This window comes from Arvicola amphibius, chromosome 5 (assembly GCF_903992535.2).
Source record: "Arvicola amphibius chromosome 5, mArvAmp1.2, whole genome shotgun sequence".
NCBI classification, from domain to species: Eukaryota; Metazoa; Chordata; class Mammalia; order Rodentia; family Cricetidae; genus Arvicola; species Arvicola amphibius.
The window spans coordinates 63,980,738-64,003,678 of record NC_052051.1 but is presented as its reverse complement, the minus strand read 5'-3'; the positions used below and the strand labels follow the sequence as shown (position 1 = coordinate 64,003,678).

At 35.4% G+C, this 22,941-nt stretch overlaps 1 protein-coding gene across 1 annotated transcript; it reads right to left on the bottom strand.

Moving 5' to 3' along the window:
* Positions 1-8,422: 8,422 nt before the first annotated feature.
* On the bottom strand, positions 8,423-9,364 carry LOC119814883 (olfactory receptor 4K13-like). The gene has a single exon (XM_038330968.1). It carries the CDS (start codon positions 9,359-9,361, stop codon positions 8,423-8,425), a length of 939 nt encoding a protein of 312 aa, XP_038186896.1. The 5' UTR covers positions 9,362-9,364.
* Between the last annotated feature and the right edge of the window lie 13,577 nt (positions 9,365-22,941).

Here is a 22,941-nt window from a genome sequence, read left to right as displayed (position 1 = left end):
CAGAACAAAAAGATAAACAAAAACTTTACTGTGAATATAATTCCCTAATGCATGGCAGATCTGGTCAAATCTTGGTCATGTAACTGACAAAGTTCAGTGTATTCTGTAACTGTATGTGATATTAGCAGTTATGAGTTGGATGCAGTGACTATTACCTCTATGGAATACAAACATTTCTTTTATTGATTTTAGAAAATTAAAAAGAATACCTCTATATGATTTCCCTTGAGATGGAATTGAAAAGAGTTCAATTGATCTCAAAGTAAAATTGCTGTATGTTTTTGAATCAACATGCCTAAATTATAATTATGAGCAATTACTATACAAACTTCCATGTGATTTTGATTGTAAAAATGGACATATATGTGTGGAATGTAACTGTATAAGCATTTTTTTGCAGATGAGACAACAATGAATATTAATAGATATCTCTTATGAAATTTTAACAATTAGTAAAGTTAGCATGCTTTCTTTTCTTTTTTACTTTATTTTCTTTTATTAAAAATGAGAACCAAAAATGCTGAAACCATCTTGAGTTATGAAATATATCCTTTTTCATTCTAGAATTTTCTTGCAAAATTTTGTTAAAGTATTGCTTTACATTTTGTCATTTTGAATGTTTGTGTCTTAGGTATGTGTGTCTGTGCGTGGACACATGTTAATGTCTGAACATGCAATTAAGCACAAATATACTTTGGTTTAAATGGACGCCAATAAATAAAGTTTTGTCCCATCTGTACCACTCATGGGCATAAGCACAAAGAATCTATACTGAAAAGGAAGAATATCTAAAGAACCAGGTTCATTGCTGCTCTGTTCAAATTACCTGTGAAATGGAAGAAGTCAAGTGATTAATAGAAAATAAAAATATGAAGCATATACATAATTGATTACTACTGAATTCTAAAAAATTGTAATGTGAAATGTGCAAACAATGGACAAAATGAAAAAACCGTTCCAGCATGTAGATCCCAGCTAGAAAGAAAATGAATCATTAATACTTATGTTCTAGTAAAATATTGAGCACATTACAAAAAATTCTGACAATAACAACAATTTAATATTATATTGCCATCAAAACAGATTCTGTACTTTAAAAAAGAATTGCTAGAATCTTTTTGGTTTAATTTTGGACTATTCATTTTTATCTTCCTAAGTGGATTCAAGTTACTTCATTAAATTAGTATGGAAAAATCTACTTTTTACATGCTTATACTATGCAAAATTGAAAGGAAAGGACATTGAGTCTTTGTTGCAAGCTTGTTAAGAAGGCAGCACTAAAAGTATCATTTGTTCAGTTTAAAACAAAAAAAAAACAAAAAGAAAAAAGAAAAAAAAACAACGGGAACCCTGTGCTCTCTCTCTCTCTCTTGGTTCCGGCTTTCTTTCTAACTGCTAGATTCTCTGTTTCCTGTTTGCAATGAGAGGACTGTTGTTTGGGACAATGATCTGTAAGTTTTTACCCTCAAATAAATAACCTTTTTATTATCCATAATTCTTAACTGGTGTGGGATTGTTTTGCGGCTTCATCTGGCACCCAACATTTGGTTTTCAAACCCACAGCTCTACTGCCCACTGCCAGCTCAGAGTGTGCCTGGCTCATTGTGAGCCCTCCCTCAGCAGACCGCTGCTTGTGAATGGATCCAGCCTTCATATAAAATATTGCACAGAGGCTTTTCTACTGACCAACTACAGTTCTTTTCTCTTTACAAGTTTCAGATTTGGCACATAAACCCAATCAATGACAGTGGGTGCTGAAATATTATTTGAGAGAATTTGCACTATTGAATGTTTTAATTGGACTCTGTCAAAGGGGTATGACAGATTGATTGATAGAATGTCTCTCCAGGAAGGTAATATGCATGCTATAAAGATTATGTCCAAGGATGAGACATCATTTCTACTGGACAAACTTCATACCTTGGAATCCTCAATGAGGACATTAGAGCAGAACACTGGGCAGGAGATCCAGGCATTACGAAAGGCAGTGGTAAACAAATTTGAAAAGATTGAGGAAATTATTGAATTTGATGACCAGGAACAAAAGATAAAAAAGCAACATTTAAACTTGTACATAAAAATCTCTGGGATAGCTTCCCCAGAGTTCTGCCTGCCTTTCCAGTAATAACATCAGAAAATGTTCTGGCTCCAAGTACACTAAGGTTGTCAAGGAATACACATGGAAGCCCATTTGCATGACTGATCTAAAAGAAATTAAACAAGCAATTGTAGTTTATGGACTACATTCGTCTTTTGTAACACGAGGGCCAAGCTTGTGGGGGTTTCTGTCCTGTCCAGTTTCTACAGCTTGTAAGCCCCCAAAGAAAATCACACAGAGAGTCTGTATTGATGATAAACTGATTTGCCCATTAGCTCAGGCTTTATATTAGCTCTTATAATGTATATTAATCCATTATCCTTATTTATGTTAGACACATGGCTCAGTACCTCTTTCAGCGGGGCAGTCATATCCTGCTTCTTCTGTGGTCTGGACAGGACTGTGGAGGAATGGGCTTCCTCCTTCCCAGCATTCTCCTGTTCTCATTGCCTCACCTTTACTTCCTGTCTGGTTGTCCCACCTATACTTCCTGCCTGGACAATCAGCGTTTATTTAAAACAAGATTGACAGAATACAGACAATTCTCCGATACTACTTACCCCTCTTTTTATTAGAGAAATGGTCAAAACGTGGGCTTTAGGTAACAAAGATTGGGCTCAATTAATCTCAGCAGTCCTAGGAAGTGGACCACAATTGCTTTGGAAGTGCTTTTTGAAAGAGAAAGTGAGAATTTTAGAGCAACAAGAAAAAGCAAAAAAAAAAAACAAACAAAAAAAAAAACTTGAGATTTTTCTAGATCAAATTCTAGGTGAAGGACTTTACTCTGATCCTCAGGATCAAGCTGTTTATGATGTCCACACCTTGTTCCCATGTACCACAGTAGCATTAAAGGCTTGGGACAGGATTCAGGAACTAGAAAAGAGAGTTGAATCATATCTTAGAGTTATACAGGGTCAGAGAAAACCGTTTGGTGACTTTTTTTCAAAGACTAATCAGGGCTGTACAAATAGGGGTAACTGACCCAGAAGCTAGACGTATAATAATTGAAACTTTGGCTTATGAGAATGCCAACATTGTGTGCTAATGAATCTTTGTGCCTTTAAAGATCAGATCAGCACCCATGGGTAAATGTGTCTTGCATACAATGAATATTGATACACTTGACTATGGTGCTGAATCCTGGGTAGGAGAAGCAATTTCCAATGGTAAGAAACAACATTAGAATACCAGATGTTTTAATTGTGGTAGAATGGGACATCTGAAAAGGTATTGTAGACAACAGATTCCTGGGAATAAGGCCTCCTCTGGGAATGGCAAAATAGGAGGACTCAGCCTCCAGGTATATGTAGGAGGTGTGGCAAAGATCAGCATTGGACTAATGAATGTAGGTCAATGACAGATAGACAAGGCAACCTGATACCATCAGGAAATGCTGTTGGGGGCCTTCGCAGGACCCCATGATGAATGTGGTCCAGTCATTCCCAGCTACTGTGGAGAACATGTCTCACCAGGAAAATTAAAAACTCCAATGCCTGCTGTAAAAAGCAATACTGGTCTGAACGATCTGTTAAATGTGGAGGATGAGTCAAAAACTCCAGTAGGACAGAGGAAATGTATATTTTGGCAGATATCTATAAATGACCAAAGACCAAAGCTAAGAGTTTGTATAAATGTCATTTTTATTGAAGGCTTATTAGACACAAGTGTGGATGTAAGTATCATTACTCCAGAATCTTGGTATCCTAATTGGCCTCTTCAAGAGGTAGATGTTCAGTTCCTAGGGATTGGAACCCTATCTTGGGTAAAACAAAGCATGAGATAGGTTGAATGTATAGGGACAGAAGGGCAAATAGAAAGACTAAGGCCATATATAGCAAATATTGCATTGAATTTGTGAGGTAGTGACAGTTTACAGCAAGCAATGCAACTCCCAAATTAACATTCCTGAAGCCCCAAAAATTTATGTTTCTGAGGAAAATATTAGAAGATATTACAGATGAGAGACACCAGCCATTCGGGCTGTACAAGAACACAAAGCAATTGATAAACCTTCAGATGTACCAACAGCCCTATCTTTAAAATGGTTAACCAATATGGGTTAAGCAGTGGCTTCTAACTTAGTAAATGTTGCAGGCTTTAGAACATCTGGTACAAGAGCAACTAGATCTCAACATATAGAAGAATCTATCAGCCCTTGGAATTCTATTGTATTTGTTGTTAAAAAAGAAGTCTGGAAAATGGAAAATGGTGACAAATCTAAGGACTATCAGCAAGGTTATTCAACCTATGGGACTTCTACAATCCGGAATTCCTCTGCCTTCTCCGTTACCAAATGGATGGCTTCTCATAGTTATTGACTTAAAAGGTTGTTTCTTCACTATACCTTTGTAAGAAAAGGATAAAGGAAAGTTTGCCTTCACAGTGCCTACTTGTAATAATTCTCAGCCTACTAGAAGATATCAATGGAACTTTCTCCCACAAGGAATGCTCAATAGCCCCACCTTTTGCCAATATTTTTTCAGCCAGCCATTTGAAATCATATGTAAGCAATTTCCTAGGCCTATAATCTACCATTACATGGACAGCATTTTGTTATCTGATACAAATACAGATACTTTAGAAAGGATGTTTGAAGAAGTTAAGAAAGTCTTGCCTAAATGGGGATTACAAATTGCTCTTGAAAAGATTCAAAAAGGAGATTCTGTTAATTACCTAGTATATAGACTAGGCTTACAGAAAATTAGAGCACAAAAGGCACAAATTAGGAGAGATCAGCTACAGCCTCTTAATGACTTTCAAAGATTATTCAGAGACATTTCCCTGCTAAGACCAGCTGTTGGGATAACACCTGATCTAATAATTCTTTTAAACAAAACCTTAGATGGTGATACAGACTTGAATAGTCCCAGAGAATTAACAGCTGAAGCAGAAAATTAATTGGCAATTGTTGAGAAGAAATTACAGGGGGCACATGTGGATAGGGTGAATCTAAATCTTAACTGTATTCTAGCCATATTGCCTTCCAGAATTTCTCTCACAGGAATTTTAATGCAGAAAGATGATATTATCTTGGAATGGATCTTTTTACCACATAAACCAAGTAAAAATATAAAAACTTATGTTGAAAATGTCTCTGAATTAATTATAAACGGTAAATTGAGACTTTTTCAATTAGCAGATATAGACCCAAGAGACATTATAGTGCCTTTCACTACTAATGAAATAAAAAAAAAAGTTATGGGAAGACAATGAGCCATGGCAAATGGCTTGTGCTAATTTTTTGGGAGAAATTATAGCAATTATCCCAAAAGCAATAGACTTAACCTCATAAAGAGAACTTCTTGAACTCTTTTCAAAATTGTACGGATGTTCCAATAACTGGACTCATATATTTTATTCTGATGCCAATAAATCAGGGAAGGCAGGTTACAAATCAGAAGAATTAAGTAGCATGGAACAAAGCCCTTATAATTCTGTCCAGAAGGCAGAATTGTATGCTATTCTCATGGTGCTAAGGGATTTTAAAGACCCTCTCAATATAGTTACTGATTCACAATATGCAGAGTTATCTTGCATATTGAAACTACTGAATTTATACCAGATGATACAGAATTGACTTCATTATTTATTCAAGTACAAGACATAATCAGGAATAGGCTTTGTCCTATATACATAACATACATCCTATCCCATACATGTCTGCCAGGTCCTCTAGCACAAGATAATTCTGAAATTTATCAATTATCAATTGGAAGCATGTTGCAGGCCTCAAAATTTCATTAAAAAAGTCATGTTGAAAGCAAAGGTTTAAAGAAAGAGTTTTCTATTACATAGCAACAAGCTAAGGAGATTAAAAAGAGATGCCCTACTTTTCTTTCTGTAACCAAACAATGCTACCTGCAAGGACTAACGCAAATGGTTTGCTGTCCATTGACAAGAGTCCCATGAATCTTAATACTTTGAAAGAATGTTTAAGAGGAATTCAGTAATATTCGTTATCTTAAAATTACAGTTTTAGTTATGAATGAGATAAACTGAATGACAAAATTAAAATTCATCAGTACAAGCAACTAAAGGTTAGAATTTGACTGGTAGTTAAATGCTTTCTCTCAGAAAAAAATTGTTGTGCAGCATCTGTTGAGTTTTTTCCTTCAAAAAAAATGAAAAATCTTCTAGAGTTGCCTTAAGTACTTATAAAAATTAACATGAGTTAATATTAAAGAATAACCCTTTTTAAGAGTGTTCCAATAGTAATAATTATTTCCTCCTAAAGCTAATTTTATTTTTAACATATTTCTTGCTCCTAATTCAGTGGATTTATAGAATTCCTCTGTCTCTCAAAATCTAATATTTTCTATGTGTGTATGTGTGACCTGCTGTGTGCCTGCATGCATGTGCATGTACATGAGTGTGTGTGTGTGTGTGTGTGTGTGTGTGTTGTTTATGTATTCTAGTTTATGAAACCTAATATGGACATTTATTTCACATAAATTTGTAAAAATTATTGTTAGAATTGTAGAAACTCTGATAATTAATCATTGGGTTTATACACTTTGAAAACAGAAATATGAAGGCCCAGAAAGTTATCTTAATACAGACAGTATCTGGCAGTGGGTCTGTGCTTAAACCTAAATCCCTGATTCTCATTTTTATGAATACAAAGATGTTTTCCTTAAAAGAAAAAACTTATCAGTAGTTCTTTAGTCAACATAAGGTATTAAGAAAAAAACAGGTTAAATTCTGCCTCTAGATACACTTGAAACTCATCAGTTCCAAATATCAACTATGTCAGTTCTTTCCTGGGTACTCATCCAATATAACCTGTCAAACATGTAATAAATAACCTTTATATATGTCCTTTTGGAGCCAATTTCTCAAAATAAATTCATATTCCCCACACAATTGTTTCTGTCTTTGGGAAGCGCTAATACATGATTCACCAATAGTCTATTTTCTATTTCACTGATTTCTCAATTTACCTACCAGAATTTTTCCATTGGCTTATTTGAATTTTAATTATTTCTAGCTCATTTTTACCCCTTTATTAAAATATAATCAGCAAAATTAAGATTAAGAACAATTTTAATACATGTGTTCTCTATGAAGAACATATATAATAAAGATAGTGAATATCTCTGTGATTTGTTTTTATGTTACCAGTCAATGTATGTAATAAGAATACTTCAGTCCTACCCTGTAAGCAATTTTGGAATGTATAATATTGTTAACTATTCTGCCATGTTCCAGCTCACATGCCCAAATGTGAGCAAATGTTTTGATTTCATTTGTATTTTAATAAATAAAGCTGGCCTGAAGATCAGAGACTAAAACAACTGCCCTGATCAGCTCACAGATAAGGTGTGGTGACACAGAGATTTAATACCAGTAACCACATTAATTTGCCATAGAAACCAGGCAATGATGGTACATGCCATTATTCCCAGCCCTAGAGAGGAATATAAGGCAGCAGGAGACAGCTCTCAGACACAGTCTCATTCTGAAGATTCCTAGAGGCAGGATCTATAAAAGCAAAGAGATGGATATTAGGGTTCATCCTTAAGGTTAGAAAAGCAAAACCATCAGTCATTGGCTCTTACCTGTACATCATTCTGTAATGGCAATCCTGCATCCTGGAATCCTCTGAATGAGACTGACTAATCTTCAGGAAAGCTTATTTATTAAAATAAAAATGAAATATTACTACAATAAAAGGTCTGGCTCTTACACTTCTTCAGGCTTCACCCACGTCACACTAACACAGGAGTCCTACCTCCACACCAGACATAATAAGAGACCTGGTTGGGTCATTTCATAATATCCTGCTGTAGGACCCACATTGCCAAGTCATGTTTTATTGCACTTTATGAATCTGATTTAAAGCAAAAACATTAAGTATAATCCACTGTTGTTTTGTGAAGTAATGAGTGTTCTCTCCTTAATTTCTCCTGTCAAAAAGATTTGCTAGATAGCTGTTATTAAGCAAGAGTGAGAACTTTGGCCAGTTGACAAAAACATTGTCCAGTTGGGTGCATGGGTGTTATACAGAGCTATACTCAGGTAAAATTTAATAAGATATAATGCACAAGGATAAACATATGAGTTTGCACAATAAATGCTAAGTTAAACTTTATTAAAGCTATAAAAGAGTAATTCAGTGACATTCTGGTATACAAAGAGCATTCATTTTCAGATTTAAAATGAAAGATTCATAATGTTTTCATGGTTGGTCAGTAAATTATCATTTATCTTAACATGTTAAATTATATCAATATAGGGAAATTAATACAGACTTTTATTTCCTGATTAATAGCCTATTTCATACAGTTAGTCTCATTATTGAAGTAATTAGTTAACATTCTGGGTTTAGAGATTTCCTTTGGGACCAAGGTGATTGCTTACGAACCTTTTCATAGCATTTTTCATCTCTTTATTTCTCAGTGTATAAATAGCTGGGTTGAATAGAGGTGTAAAAACAGAGTAAAATACAGCAAGAAATTTATCCAACCAGATTATATTGAGTGGACACACATAGATGAAAAGACAAGGCACAAAAAAGATCATCACCACTGTGATATGGGCACTGCATGTGGAAAGAGCCTTAGATGCACCAGCTTTGGAGCTCTGGCGGATAGTGATAATGATATATGTGTAGGAAATAAGCAAGAGAATGAAGCAGGCTATAGCAACAACCCCACAGTCAGCATTCATCAGAATATCCAGATCATGGGAATCCATGCAAGCTAGCTTGATCACCAATGGCATGTCACAGAAAAAACTATCTATTTCATTGGGGCCACAAAAAGGCAACTCCACAATCACTACCAGGTGACTCATGGCATGAATAAAACCAGTAGTCCATGAAACCAACACCAGTCCAGAGCATCTTCTCAGGTTCATAATGGTGAAATAATGGAGTGGCTTGCAGATGGCCACATAGCGGTCATAAGCCATTGCCACTAACAGCATCATCTCTCCTCCAGCAACGCAATGGGCAAAAAAAATCTGGGACATGCAGCCTGAAAATGAAATGGTCTTGTTTTCCCTGAGAAAGTCTGATATCATCTTAGGAGTGGTGTTTGAGGAAAGACACATATCAACAAAGGACAGGTTGGCCAACAAGAAGTACATGGGAGAATGGAGATGGCGGTCAGTGGTGATTAAAACCATGATGACAGTATTTCCAGAAACAATAAAGAGATAAAGTATCAAGAACACCACAAAGAGTAAAGCTTGGATGCTCTGTGACTGTGCAAGTCCCCAAAGTATAAATTCTGACACCACAGACTGATTACCTCGATCCATTTTACCCAGTGTGTCATAAGAAATGACCTGCAATGAAAGAAAGATTATGAGATAGTCATATGAGGCACATAATTTTCTTTGTAGAATTTACACCACTTTGACACTTAATGGAATATAAGTGTATTATTGTAAAAAGAATTCTAAGCCAAATATATTGACACTGCTGCCCAAATTGAGATAAGTGCAAATGTGCCAAGAGCAACAACTCAAAGAGAAGCATAAGTTGTGACTGTGATACACCTGCTCTACCGTGAAATTCTTCTAGAAGAAAGCAGTGAGGAAGCAGGATAGCAATGTGAAAAATCAAATAATGAGTGCATGGTTTCTTTTTAAAATGTCTAAATTTCTCACTAGCGATGATGACATTCCACAAAGAAAATAAGGAATAAATTTTTAAACTGGTGGGGAGTTAGACTAAATGTCAGTAAAAATGGTCTGATAGATCACTGCCATTGTCGGCAATGATTTCATTGGACATCGGCAGATATTTTCTGTGATATTGTTAATTAAAATTTTAGCTCAAGCATATAATAAAAATTGTTGGAAAACCCCAGTGAGGAAACATATAGAACATAACACCATGTTAGATATACACAGATATGAGATTGAAATATACAAACCAGGCTTACAGTTATTCATTTACAAATACATATTACAACATTTACTTAAATTAACTGATTAAAAATACCACTACAAATTCCTGTAGAGATATATTGACTGAAGAGCATGGCAAAGCATATTCAGACCTGAGTTCTCTAAGTCACAGTTATTTCAGCCTTAGTGGTTAAAAAAATAGTAATTTAGAGTTGCATAAAAATCTTGAGAGCTGTTAGATTTGGAAAACTTCTAGTTGCCTCACATGAATAATATATTATCTGTCACTAATCAATCATCAGTATATTTTCTCATTATACTTCTTACTTACTGATCATCTTTCTTTTAAAGAACAGAATAAATTAAATAAACATGTAAGCCAGGTTGTGTTTTGGCTGTCAGCGTTAAATGAGTACGACATTATATTTCCAGTGTGTAGTGTGATGCGGCAGGGCTGCGTCCCGCCACCCGCCGCTGGCTAGCTTTACCCAAAATAATTACACGGAAACTGTATTTTTTTAAAACACTGCCTGGCCCATAGTTTTAGCCTCTTATTAGTTAATTCTCACATCTTCCTTTAACCCATATTTAGTAATCTGGGTAGCACCACGAGTTGTGGCTTACCAGGAGAGATCTTAACCTGCGTCCATCTCGGAGAGGAGCAGCATGGAGACTCCTATGGCGACTGCCTGAAGCGTCTCTCCAACTCTACTTCCTTGGTCCCACAATTCTGTTCTGTCTACTCCACCTACCTAATTTTTTGTGTCTTAAAGGGCCAAGGCAGTTTTCTTTATTAATTAACCAATGAAAGAAACATAGACAGATAACTCTCCTCCATCATTTCCCCTTTTTCTGTTTAAACAAAAAAGAAAGGCTTCAACTTTAACATAGCAAAATTACATATAACAAAACAGTTATCAAGCAAGTATTACAGTTACAATATTTAAATCTATTTTATCTTTTATCATAACTAAGGAAAGCTATAACTATCTATTTATTCTTCAACTCCATCAAAGACTCCAGAAGGATATAATGCTACCTAAGTAAACAAGAAATAAGTAACTTATAAAACTCTAGAAATGACAGAGACAACTCGCTGCCTGGACAGTCACCCAAAGTTCCTCTGTACCGTTGGGGCATCCATCTTCGGGCTTCAGGCCCATAAGTATCCAGCAGACATTTCCATGAAGCAGAAAAATTCCAAAGACAGTTCAGTCACTTTCTGCTGTGTCCTGCAGAACGTCTCACAGACTCTTTCATGAATCAGGAACCCTGAGAGACCATCTCACCTTTAGGCAAGTTTAGCAGTCCTCTTTCTGTGGGTTCCTTATGTCCAGTTTATGCAACAGTCCAGGCAAGAGCAGTTTCTTGCCCAAATGGCTAACAAACTCCATAAGTAGCCTCTTCGATGCCCATCTTCCTCTCGAAGTAGATTGGTGCTGCCAGGAGCAGACGTGTCTCATTGTCATGAAAAACCCTAAGTTATTAAAACATTAAATGCCATATTCTGCAGTCTTTGAAAGATATGAAGAATGTCTATCTAACTGAAATATATCTCTACATATCTAGAAAATCTAATAACATGACTACAAGCTTAACTATTATCAATGATTATCCATTAACAACCTATATTTCCTAATTATACATTACAGTTTTTAAAATGAACTGCAATCACAATAGCTTAATCAAGATCAGAAATACATATACATATAACAAAATTGACCTTAAAATCTATACCAATGCAAATTCATATCTATATCATCTCCCCCTTTAAATGTAAAAGAACATTTATAAACAATATTTGGGAAAATGGGCGCAGTTTTTTCTCTCTAAACTGCTTCCTGCTGAATGGGGGCGCTGTTATTTAGGTCTTTTATGGTGTAACCTGTGTGCTAGGTTCCTCTCAGTTGGCAGTTGAGTGAAGTAATTTTTTGAAGATGTTCACAGCAACCTTTCAGAAGGGCGTGGTCTATCATACCATATTGGGATAGAAGCAATCCACAGAGTCTCGTCCTCTGTGAAAACAAAAGAAGAAACTCTTTTCCAAAGCATCATGTTCTTAGATCCAAATCCTGAAGTCATACCGTTAAAATGTCCATTCTGGTCTAGACTGGCAGCCCATATAATGAAATGTCTCTCTGTACTTAGCTCCTTTACAGTCAAAAAAATCAAAGAAAACACAATAAAATACATAATCCAGACTCTCTGTGAATTTTCCATTTTTACGTGGCTTATTTTCACTCTATCACTTTACTTTATTCTGTCTCTTTAAAGACTTTACCCCTTTTTTCAAGCATTAACTTTATTTTTTATATTTTCTTCTCTCTCTCTCAAGCCTACATACATTCATCCAACACTGTGACTCATTTAAAAGTCTTTTATGTCTGAATCTTTTCTATTGTGAATCTGTAATTTTTTACTATCCAGGAGCATTTCTTAAAAGGTTAACCACTTCTTAAAATAATACGGTACTGCCTGTTTACAGCCAAGTCTAAACCTTAACTGCGCTGTTATTATGGTAATTGCGATAGACCGGTCTGAGCTCAGCACAATTCAGCATGGCGGAGCAGAGCCAAAGCTGCTACTGCCTCAGTCATTTGGTGTCCCTGAGCTGCACACAGTTACAGGTACACAGCAGTCCACATTGGAGCTGCACTCAGCAGTTTAATTTTGATACTGAGCGTGCAGCACAGAAACTCTTTTAATCCAAGTCACAGCCAAATCTGACGCGCAGAGCACCGAGCAGTCTGAAAATACCTCTCTCTCTATGGCGGCAGGAATCCGCAAATGCTGTCCCGCTCGCCTAAGCCTGATTCCGCCATCTGCCCAGGTGCAGGAAGGGAGCAGTGAGCCATTGGCATGGTCTCAGAGAACTTTCTTTCTGATCCCAAGCGGGCAAGGTTTTTAAGTGGATTTAGTCACCACGTTGGAGCGCCAATCTGGCGCCAGATGATGCGGCAAAGATTGGAAATAACCAAAAATAGTCCTTTTATAATTATTCAATTTTAATACAAAGGGAGATAAGGGAACTTACAGAACCAAGGGTCCAGCGGAGCCGAAGGTGAGCGCGGGGCAAACGAACGGGGGACCTTCCGGTTCCCCAATCCTATTTAAGGGGAATGCTACCCCGCTGGAGCAGCCACGCCCCTGAGCGCAGGGATTGGGCCAGCTGCCCCAACACCAGTGAGCAGCAATTATTCACATCAAAACACAAACAGGTTGCTTATACTGATCTAATCGACAATACTCAAGCCAGATGGTGAAAAATAATTGCCCAATTCCAGCTCCCTTCAGTAACTCTTTTGATGTTTTTCAACTTATGGGTCTTATTTTATTTTTTCCTAGAACAGGTGAACAATGAAATAATTGATGACATAATCAGAATTATTTGACTTAACTGTTTTCTGCCAACTGAGAAGGGTGGAGTAAGGAAGAAAAATCAGAAAGTTCCGAAGACATTAGGTAACACATCCATCTGCTACAGCAGCATGATTGCAGGTAAGTAAATGCATGCACCTTACAAAAAATTAGCAAACATCTAAGGGAAAGACACTGATTATACAGCATAGAATTTCTGTTCCTTGATTTTTTTTTATTATTTCACATCTCAAGGATTTTCCGGGTAATCTGAACTTTTGGGGGTTTTATATATATATTTTATTTTTTTTAGTTTTTAGATTATAATGTAATTATAGCATTTCTAATTTATTTTTTCCCTCCAAAGTTTCCCATGTACTGTTCCTCATTGCCTTTCAAATTCAAGAGGAGAACAGAGCCTTCTAAATCAACTAAACAAAACTCATTTGAACCAACAGGCATGTGGCCTATATAGGTCTATGCCATGTTTTCTGCATGTACTATAACTTTCGGTTTAGTACTTTGAAGAGACTCGTGAATGCATAAATGAGTGCTTCTCTGATTCCTGTGCCTTATCTTGGGGATTTTTTAATTTTCTGTTGGTTTGTTTTGTTTACTATTAATGTGATAGTTTTTGTTTTGTCTTACTCTATTTATTTCATGATGATTTGTTGTTATTTCCTAGAAAGCTGTTGTTTTCTAGTGTGAGACTTAAAGCAAGTAGATCCAGATGAGAGAAGAGGTGCAGAGGAACTATGAGAAGCAGAGGGAGGGGAAGCTGTATTTAGACCATATTGTTTTAGAAGAAAATCTATGTTTATTAAAAGGGGTAGAAAATAAATTAATTTCCTTTTTTTCATTGTTTATAGATACAAACTATTCTGTTTGTATAAAGTTACTTGCAACTAAATTTTCAGAACTGACCATTGGTGTTGGATAGCCAATTGTTGTACTTTTCTGGGGTATCCTTCTTGCAGTCCCAGGATTTCTTAATTGGCTGTGGTTCTTTATAGAATTGAGGACTCCAGGTCTTTTTCCATCTACAATAGCATGGCTATTAGTGTTGGATGTGCTGAGCTCAGTGATGACAATCATAATAAAAGGTTTTACTAAGAGAGAACATTCATTTGTGTCAGTCTGTCCTTTGTGACCTCTGCTGCAAAGTAGAATCAAGTCTCAAGTAATAACTTTTAAATAGTCTCTTCTAGTATTTTAGATGTATAAGACCTGCGTGAAAATAAAGTATCTTACAGCTACTTTCTGATATATAGGAGCAACCATGCTTTAACTAACCTGCTTTAATGATGCGGCTCAGACTGTTTTGATTCCATGTGATGACTGAGAAGCTAGGAAAAAAGGTAGCAGATATTAAATAGCTTAAAGAATGTTACACATTGAATTTAATGTTGTATTATGAATATATAAAATAAAATATGAATACATCAATTATTAAGCCTTTTTAATATCCAGAGTAGAATGATACATTGTTTTCTAATGGCATATTTATTGAAACAATATTGTTAACGAAGTTATGGCCAATGATTTTAATGTTCATCTGTATTTTTTATGTTTAAGATATATATGTTTATATATATATATGAACATATTTGTACATATGCACATATGTATCCATATCTGAACATGTCTACATATTTATACATAGATACCTTTTATATTTACACAAATTATTAGATATACAAAAGAACATACCATATATGTGTGTTCATATATATATATATATATATATATATATATTTAAATCACTTTTCTTTAACATAATTGTTACTTACATTATTTCTAAGTTGGCATATACCTATTCTGTATCTATGAAACACAAAAATGAAAAAGCATATTCAACATGCAAATTGCTTTTAGAAACATGACAACTATTTTACCCTTCACTTCTCTTGCCCAGGATCTATCAGTATTTTCAAAGACCTAATGAAATACACTGTCAGAGAATCTCTGTAATTCTCAAATCTAACATAATAGCAGTTCTCATAGAAAATCTAGTGCTGACTTATTTATAATAAATATAAAAAATTAATGAGCAGGAGCAAACTGAATAATCTTTTTATATGTCCAGAAGCAAACCAATAATTTTATTTTATTTTTCATTTTTTCTGTATTGATCAATCTTCTATCAAAGTGCTAAACTTTACAATAGTCTCAGTATTCACATTTCTATAAATATTTATATTTCTAGTTATAATTACACAATATAAGAGATACTATGTGATAGGCACTGGTTACTGAAGGGTGTTTTTTTGCTGTTTTCTAACAGGTTGCTTTGCTAGCAGATTGATTGTTTCTATGATGTGTTTTTGTTTTGCTTTATTAATTAGTTTTCTTTGCTTGTATGTTTATTTTACTTTTTAAATATATTTTAATTTAATAATCCCAGCACTCGGGAGGCAGAGGCAGGCGGATCTCTGAGTTCGAGGCCAGCCTGGTCTACAAGAGCTAGTTCCAGGACAGGCTCTAGAAACTACAGGAAACCCTGTCTCGAAAAACCAATATATACATATATATATATATTTTAATTTAAGTAGAATTTCATCATTTTACCCCTCTTTTCTTCCTCAAATTACAAACAAATACTATTACCACATACTGTACCCACATTACCCCTTAAGTAGATAGTATCTTTTTCCTTGATTCCTATTGCTATGTGTCTGGCTGTATAAATGCATATACATATGTTTGGATCAATAGATGTGTATACACGAATGCACATAGATTTAATTTGCTGAATCCATTTTTGGTTTTGCATGCTTTCAGGACTGAATCCTCTACATTTAACAATAAGTTAGGAGGCTCATCAATGGAAAAGACGAATTTTTCTTCTAGCACACAATATTTGGCAGAATAGTTTAAACTTATTTCCAAAATCATCACTTAACTTTTTTCATTTCTACTCCTAATTCCACTCTGAAAGCTATCTTATCTAATATGCACTTTTTGTATTAAAATATTTTAAATGGTTAACTTAAATGGAATAATTGTACTTCTCTTATTGGTTATCAGATAAAGAATGATGATTTCCTGATGTGGACATGAGCATACATGGAAAAGGAGATTTGAAGAAAATATGGTAACCAGACTCTAAAGACAGCAGAGGTAAAAGAAACTATTCAATTAAAACAAAGTGGGTATTGCTAGAAAGAGATAACTGGAAAAAAATTTAAAGAATTAACTTACAGAAGGGTGTCACAGTGATGAGTTTTCAAATGCACAATTTTGTTTTGGCTCATATTTTCTGCCAGTCTGATGTGTGCTTATGAAGTTATTCATATTATATAGAGATAAACTTCTCCTCAGCTTGACCTATCATCACTTTCTGAATTTGCCCCATGGGTGTAATTTGCCTGTGTATGTTCTGACCAAATTGAGTACCATGGAAACAATTATATTAGAAATCCCTTAGGTATTTCCCTATTAAGAGTGATACCATGTATTCCATTTTTGTGGAAATAGAACAAGAGACAAACAAAGTCTCCTGTATGTCATGACAGCATTGTTAGTGTTAAACAGCTTTTCAAAATTATTCACTTCAATATAAGAATTAAAGTAAAACTTTCTGTTGCCTCATCTCTTACTGAGTGTATATAATCAAAGTGGTTTATTTTTTGTAGTTTTGAGACCATCTGCTATAGACTATAGCCAGAATAAAAAAGAAACAAAAAACCTATACTCTAAACATAATTCCCTAATGTATGGCAAATCTGTGTCAGATCATGGTCTTTTGACTAATGAAGTTCAGTGTGCTCTATAACTGTATGTGATATTAGCATTTATGAGTTGGATGCAATGACTATGATCTCAGTGGAATACAAACACTTCTTGTATTGACTTTACAAATTAGGGAGGATACCTCTCTATACAATTTCACTTGACTTGGAGCTTTAATAAATTCAGCTTATCCTAAATAAACTTTCTACATATGGGTATTTTGAGTCAACATACCTAAATTGCAGTCTTCAGCGATTACAGTACAAACTTCCATGTTGCTTTGGTTGTAAAAATGAACACACATGTGTGGAATTTATCAGTATCTTTTTACAGATGAGACAACACTAAATATTAATAGATATCTCTTATGGAAACTCTGTGAATCCACTGAAAAATATTAGTTTATATAAAGCAATAAGTATGTAACTTAAAGAGAAAAATATTCTTGTGTACTTTAAGATACAAAAGAAGGAAAAGCAACACTATTAAAACTTTTGTGTGTTCTTTTATGCCGGGTTGCAATGCATATGTATATTGTCAAAAATCAGGTGTTCATAGAAGTTGATATCTGGGTCTTCAATTCGATTCTAGCCATCCTCCTGTCTCTTTTTATGCCAATACCAGGCTGTTTTTATTGCTGTAGCTCTACAGTAGAGTTTGAAGTCAGGGATTGTGATGCCTCCAGAAGTTCCTTTATTATACAGGATTATTTTGGCTATTCTGAAATTTTTGTTTACCATAAGAAGTTGATTATTGTCTATCAATGTCTGTGAAGAATTTTTCTGGACATTGTATTGATTTGTAAATTGCTTTTGGTAAGATTGCCATTTTTACTATGTTAATTCTATCTACCCAAAAGCATGGGAGACCTTTCCATTCTCTGGTGTCTTCTTCAACTTCTTTCTTAAAAGATTTATAGTTTTCAACTATTTGGTTAAAGTTACCCCAAGATAATTTATGTTATTTGTGGCTATTGTAAAGGGTGATGTTTCTCTGATTTCTTTCTCCGTCCATTTATCCTCTGATTAAAGAAGAGCTGTGGAATTTTTTTTAGTTAAGTTTGTGTCCTGGTACATTATTCAAGATGTTTATGAATTGTAGGAGTTCCCTGGTAGAATTTTTCACCCCGCTTATGTATGCTATCTTATCAGGAAATAGTGAGAGTCTGACTTTTTCTTTTCTATTTTGTAACCCCTTGATCTCCTTCTGTTGTACTACAGCTCTAGCTAGAATTTCAAGTACTATATTGAAAAGATAGGGAGAGAATGAACAACCTTGTCTTGTCCCTGACTTCAGTGGAATCTCTTTGAGTTTTTCTTCATTCAGTTTGATGATAGATGTTGACTTGCTGTAGACTGACTTTATTACGTTTAAGTATTTCCTTGTATTCCTGATATCTCTAAGAATTTTATCATAAAGTTTTGTTAATCAAAATTATTGTTAAATTTTATTAAAGCCTTTTTTGGCAGCTAATGATATAATCATGTTTTTTTCTTTGTTGTTTTTTAATATGGAGGATTATAATGACAAATTTTCACGTATTGAACCATCTGTGCATCTCTGGAATAAATCTTACTTGATCATAGTAGATGATTTTTTGATGTGTTCTTGGACTTGGTTTGCCAGTTTTTATTGAGAATTTTTACATCAATGTTAATCAGTGAGGTTGGTCTGTAATTCTCTTTTTAGTATTGTATTTGTGTGGTTTGGGTATAGAGTAATAGTGGCCTGCTAGAAAGTGTTTGGCAATGTTGCTTTTTTTCCATCATGTGGAACAAAATGAGTATTGGTATTAGTTCTTCTTGGAAAATCTTGTATAACTCTGTGCTTAAATCATCTGGTTCTGGGATTTTTTTGCTTGGGATACTTTTGATGACTCTTTCCTTAGTATTTATAGGTGTATTTAATTTACTTATCTGGTCTTGATTTAATTTTGGTAAAAGATGTTTATCCAGCAAATTGCCCATTTTCTTTAGGTTTTCCAATTTTGTGTAATACAGGTTTTTCAGTTATAACCTGATGATTCTCTGAGTTTCTTCCCTGTCTGTTGTTATGTCCCCCTTTTCATTTCTGATTTTGTTAGTTTAGATATTTACTTTCTGCCTTTTCATTAGTTTGGGTATTGGTTTGTCTGTTTTGTCGATTTTCTCAGGTAACCAACTTTTGCCTCATTGATTTTGTTGATTTCAGCTCTCAATTTAATTTTTGCCTATGTGTGAGTTTGCTTCTTTTTGTTATAGAGATTGCTAGTATTCTGTTAACTCATTAGTGTGAGATTTTTCAGATTTTTTAATGTAGGCATTTAGTGCTATGACTTTTTCTCTTAACACTGCTTCCATTGTCCCATTTTGGGGTATGTTGTGTTGTCATTTTCTTTGAATTTTAGGAAGTATTTAATATATTTCTTTATTTCTTCCTTGATCGATGGGTGATTCAGGTGAGAATTGTTCAATTTCCATGTTTGTCTTTTCCTGAATTTAAGTTTCTGTTATATTCTTACTTTAAGTCAATGTTATCTGATTAGAGACATGGTTCATTCCATTTATTTTAATCTGTTGAAGTTTGCTTTGTTACAGAGTATGCGGTCAGTTTTTGAGAAGGTTCCATAAGGTGCTGAGAAAAAGGTGCATTCTTTTATGTCTGAATGAAATCTTCTTCAGATGTCTGTTGAGTCCATTTGCATCATGACATCTGTCAATTTCTTGATTCTCCATTTAGTTTCTGCCTGACAGATCTGTGCAGTGGGGAGTTGAAGTCTCCCACTATTCATGTGTCCTAGTAGTATGAATAAAAATCTTTTGGTTTTCTGCCAAATAGTGGTATTGCTGGGTCCTGAGGTAAGTTGATTCCCAATTTCCTGAGTAACTGTTGTACTGATTTCCAGAGTGGTTGTAAGAGTTTGCATTCCACCAGCAATGAGGGAGTGTTCCCCTTACTCCACATCCTCTCCAGCATAAGCTATCATTGGTGTTCTTGATCTTAGCCATTCTGACTTGTATAAGAAAATATCTCAGGCCAGGCGGTGGTGGCGCATGCCTTTAATCCCAGCACTCGGGAGGCAGAGGCAGGCGGATCTCTGTGAGTTCGAGACCAGCCTGATCTACAAGAGCTAGCTCCAGGACAGGCTCTAAAGCTGCAGAGAAACCCTGTCTCGAAAAACCAAAAAAAAAAAAAAAAAAAGGAAATATCTCAGAGTCATTTTGATTTGCATTTCCCTGATGGCTAAGGATGTTGAACATTTCCTTAAGTGTCTTGTGGCCATGTGAGACTCTTCAGTTGAGAGGTCTCTGTTTAGTTCGGTACCTCATTCTTAGATTATTTAAAATTTTTATATCTAATTATCTGTTTTTATGCCATTAACAAGCTGATTTTATTACTGTAGATCTATAATAGAGCTTGATGTCAGGGATGATGATGCCTCTGGAAGTTCCTTTATTGTATAGAATATTTTTGGCTATTCTAGGTTTTTTGTTTTTCCACATGAAGTTGATTTTTGTTCTTTCAAGGTTTGCAAAGAATTGTGTTGAGGTTTTTTTTTTTTTTTTCTTTTTTTTTTCCCTCATGGTTTATTTTTTTTATATTTAAAAATTTCCAACTCCTCCCCTCCTCCTCCCCCTTCCCTCCCCTCCTCCTCCCCCTTCCCTCCCCTCCTCCTCCCCCTTCCCTCCCCTCCTTCTCCCCCTTCCCTCCCCTCCCCTCCACCCATACCTCCCCTCCCTCCCTCTCAAGTCCAAGGAGCCATCAGGGTTCCCCACTCTATGCTAAGACCAAGGTCCTCCCAACTCCCACCAGGTCCAGGAAGGTGATCGGCCAAGCTGAGAAGGCACCCACAGAGCCCGTCCATGCAGAAGAATCAGAGCCCAGAGCCATTGTCCTTTGCTTCTCAGTCAGCCCCCGCTGTTGGCCACATTCAGAAGGACGGGTTTGGTCGCATGATCCATCAGTCCCATTCCAACTGGAGTTGGTGATCTCCCATTAGTTCTGTCCCACCGTCTCCATGAGTGAACGCACCCCTCACGGTCCTGACTTTCTTTCTCATGTTCTCTCTCCTTCTGCTCCTCATCAGGACCTTGTGTTGAGGTTTTAATGGGGATTGCATTGAATCTATAGACAGCTGTTGGTAGGATTGTTATTATTATTATTATTATTATTATTATTATTATTATTATTATTATTATTATTATATTGATCCTATCCATCCAAAAGCAGATTTTTCCATTTTCTTGTATCTTCTTCAGTTTCTTTCTTCAAAGATTTAAAGTTCTTCTTGACAACAAGACAGGTACACTTCTTTGGTTAGTTTTAACCCAAGATACTTTATGTTATTTGTAGATATTGTGGAGGGTGATGTTTCTTTCTTTCTCAAATTATTTATTATTTGTATATAGGAGAGATAATAATTATTTGTATCCTGCTACATTACTGAAGGTGTTTGTCACCTGTAGGAGTTCCCTAGTAGAGTTTTTGGTGTCACTTATGTATACTATAATATGATATTCAAATAAAAAAGTTTGACGTCTTCCTTTCCTATTTGAATACCTTTGATCTTTTGTTCCTGTCTTATTGCTCTAACCAGAACATCAAGAACTATGTTGAGTAGATATGGAGAGAGTAGAAAGCCTTGTCTTGTTCCTGATTTTAGTGGAATTGCATTGAGTTTCTCTCCATTTAATATTATGTTGCCTGTCAACTCGCTCTATTGCTTTTATTATCTTTAGATTTGTTCCTTGTATCCCTGATCTCTCCAAGACCTTAATCATGAAGGGGTTTTGGATTTTGTCAAATGATTTTTCATCATATAATGAGATAAGCATAGATATTTCATTCAATTTATTTATATGGTGAATTACTTTGCTAAATTTTTATATGTTGAACCATCCCTGTATCTCTGGAATGAATCCTACTTGGTCATGGTGGATGATTTTTCTGATTTATTCTTTGATTCAGTTTGCCAGGAATTTATTGAGTAGTTTTGCATCTACGTTCATGGGTGATATTGGTCAGTAATTCTCTTTCTTGATTGAGTCTTTTTGCAGTTTCAATATCAGGGTAACTGTAGCCTCATAAAAATGTTCATTGGCAATGTCCCTTCTGTTTTTATTACATGGAACACTTCGGGGAGTATACATATTAGCTCCTCTTAGAAGTTCTAGTAGAATTCTGCAAAGAAACCATACAGTTCTGGGCTTTTTTTTGTTAGAAAGTTTTGATGACTGCTTCTATTTCTTCAAATTTATACATATGTTTAAATTGTTCACCTGGTCTTGATTTAATTTTGGTATGCGGTACGTACATGGAAAATTGACAAGACTCTGGGAGCTTAGTCAGATTGATGAATATCTTAAATATCACCATAGAACCTTCATGTAGCAACAGATGGAAACAGAGACAGAGACTGCAGTGGAGCACACTGGACTGAGTTCCCAAAGTCCAGTTGAGGACTGAGAGGAATGAGAATATGAGCAAAGGGATCAAGACCATGATGGGGACACCCACTGGAACAGTTTATCTGAGTTAATGAGAGCTCACTAACTCCAACCAGACAGGGAAGGGACCAGCCTAGATCTAAAGAGCCCCTCTGAATATGTCTGACAGTTGTATGGCAGGGACAGAATGTGAGGCCACAGGCAGTGGCACAAGGATTTACTCCTACTGCTAATACTGGCTTATTGGGAACCTATTATGTGGGTAGATATCTTGATCAGCCTAGATATAGTAGGGAGGGCCTTGAACCTTTCCCAAAGTAATGAGATTACTCTCTGAGGAGTGGACAGGGGCTGAGATGAGGGGGTAGGTGTTAGGAATGGGAGGAGTGGAGGGAGTGAGAACTGGGATTGGTATGTAAAATAAAAAAAGGTAGTTTTTTCTTTAAAAAATAAAAAAGTATAGGAAAAATA

Excerpts from the sequence above, each read along its gene's own strand:
- LOC119814883 (XM_038330968.1), bottom strand. The coding sequence starts at position 9,361 with ATGGATCGAGGTAATCAGTCTGTGGTGTCAGAATTTATACTTTGGGGA.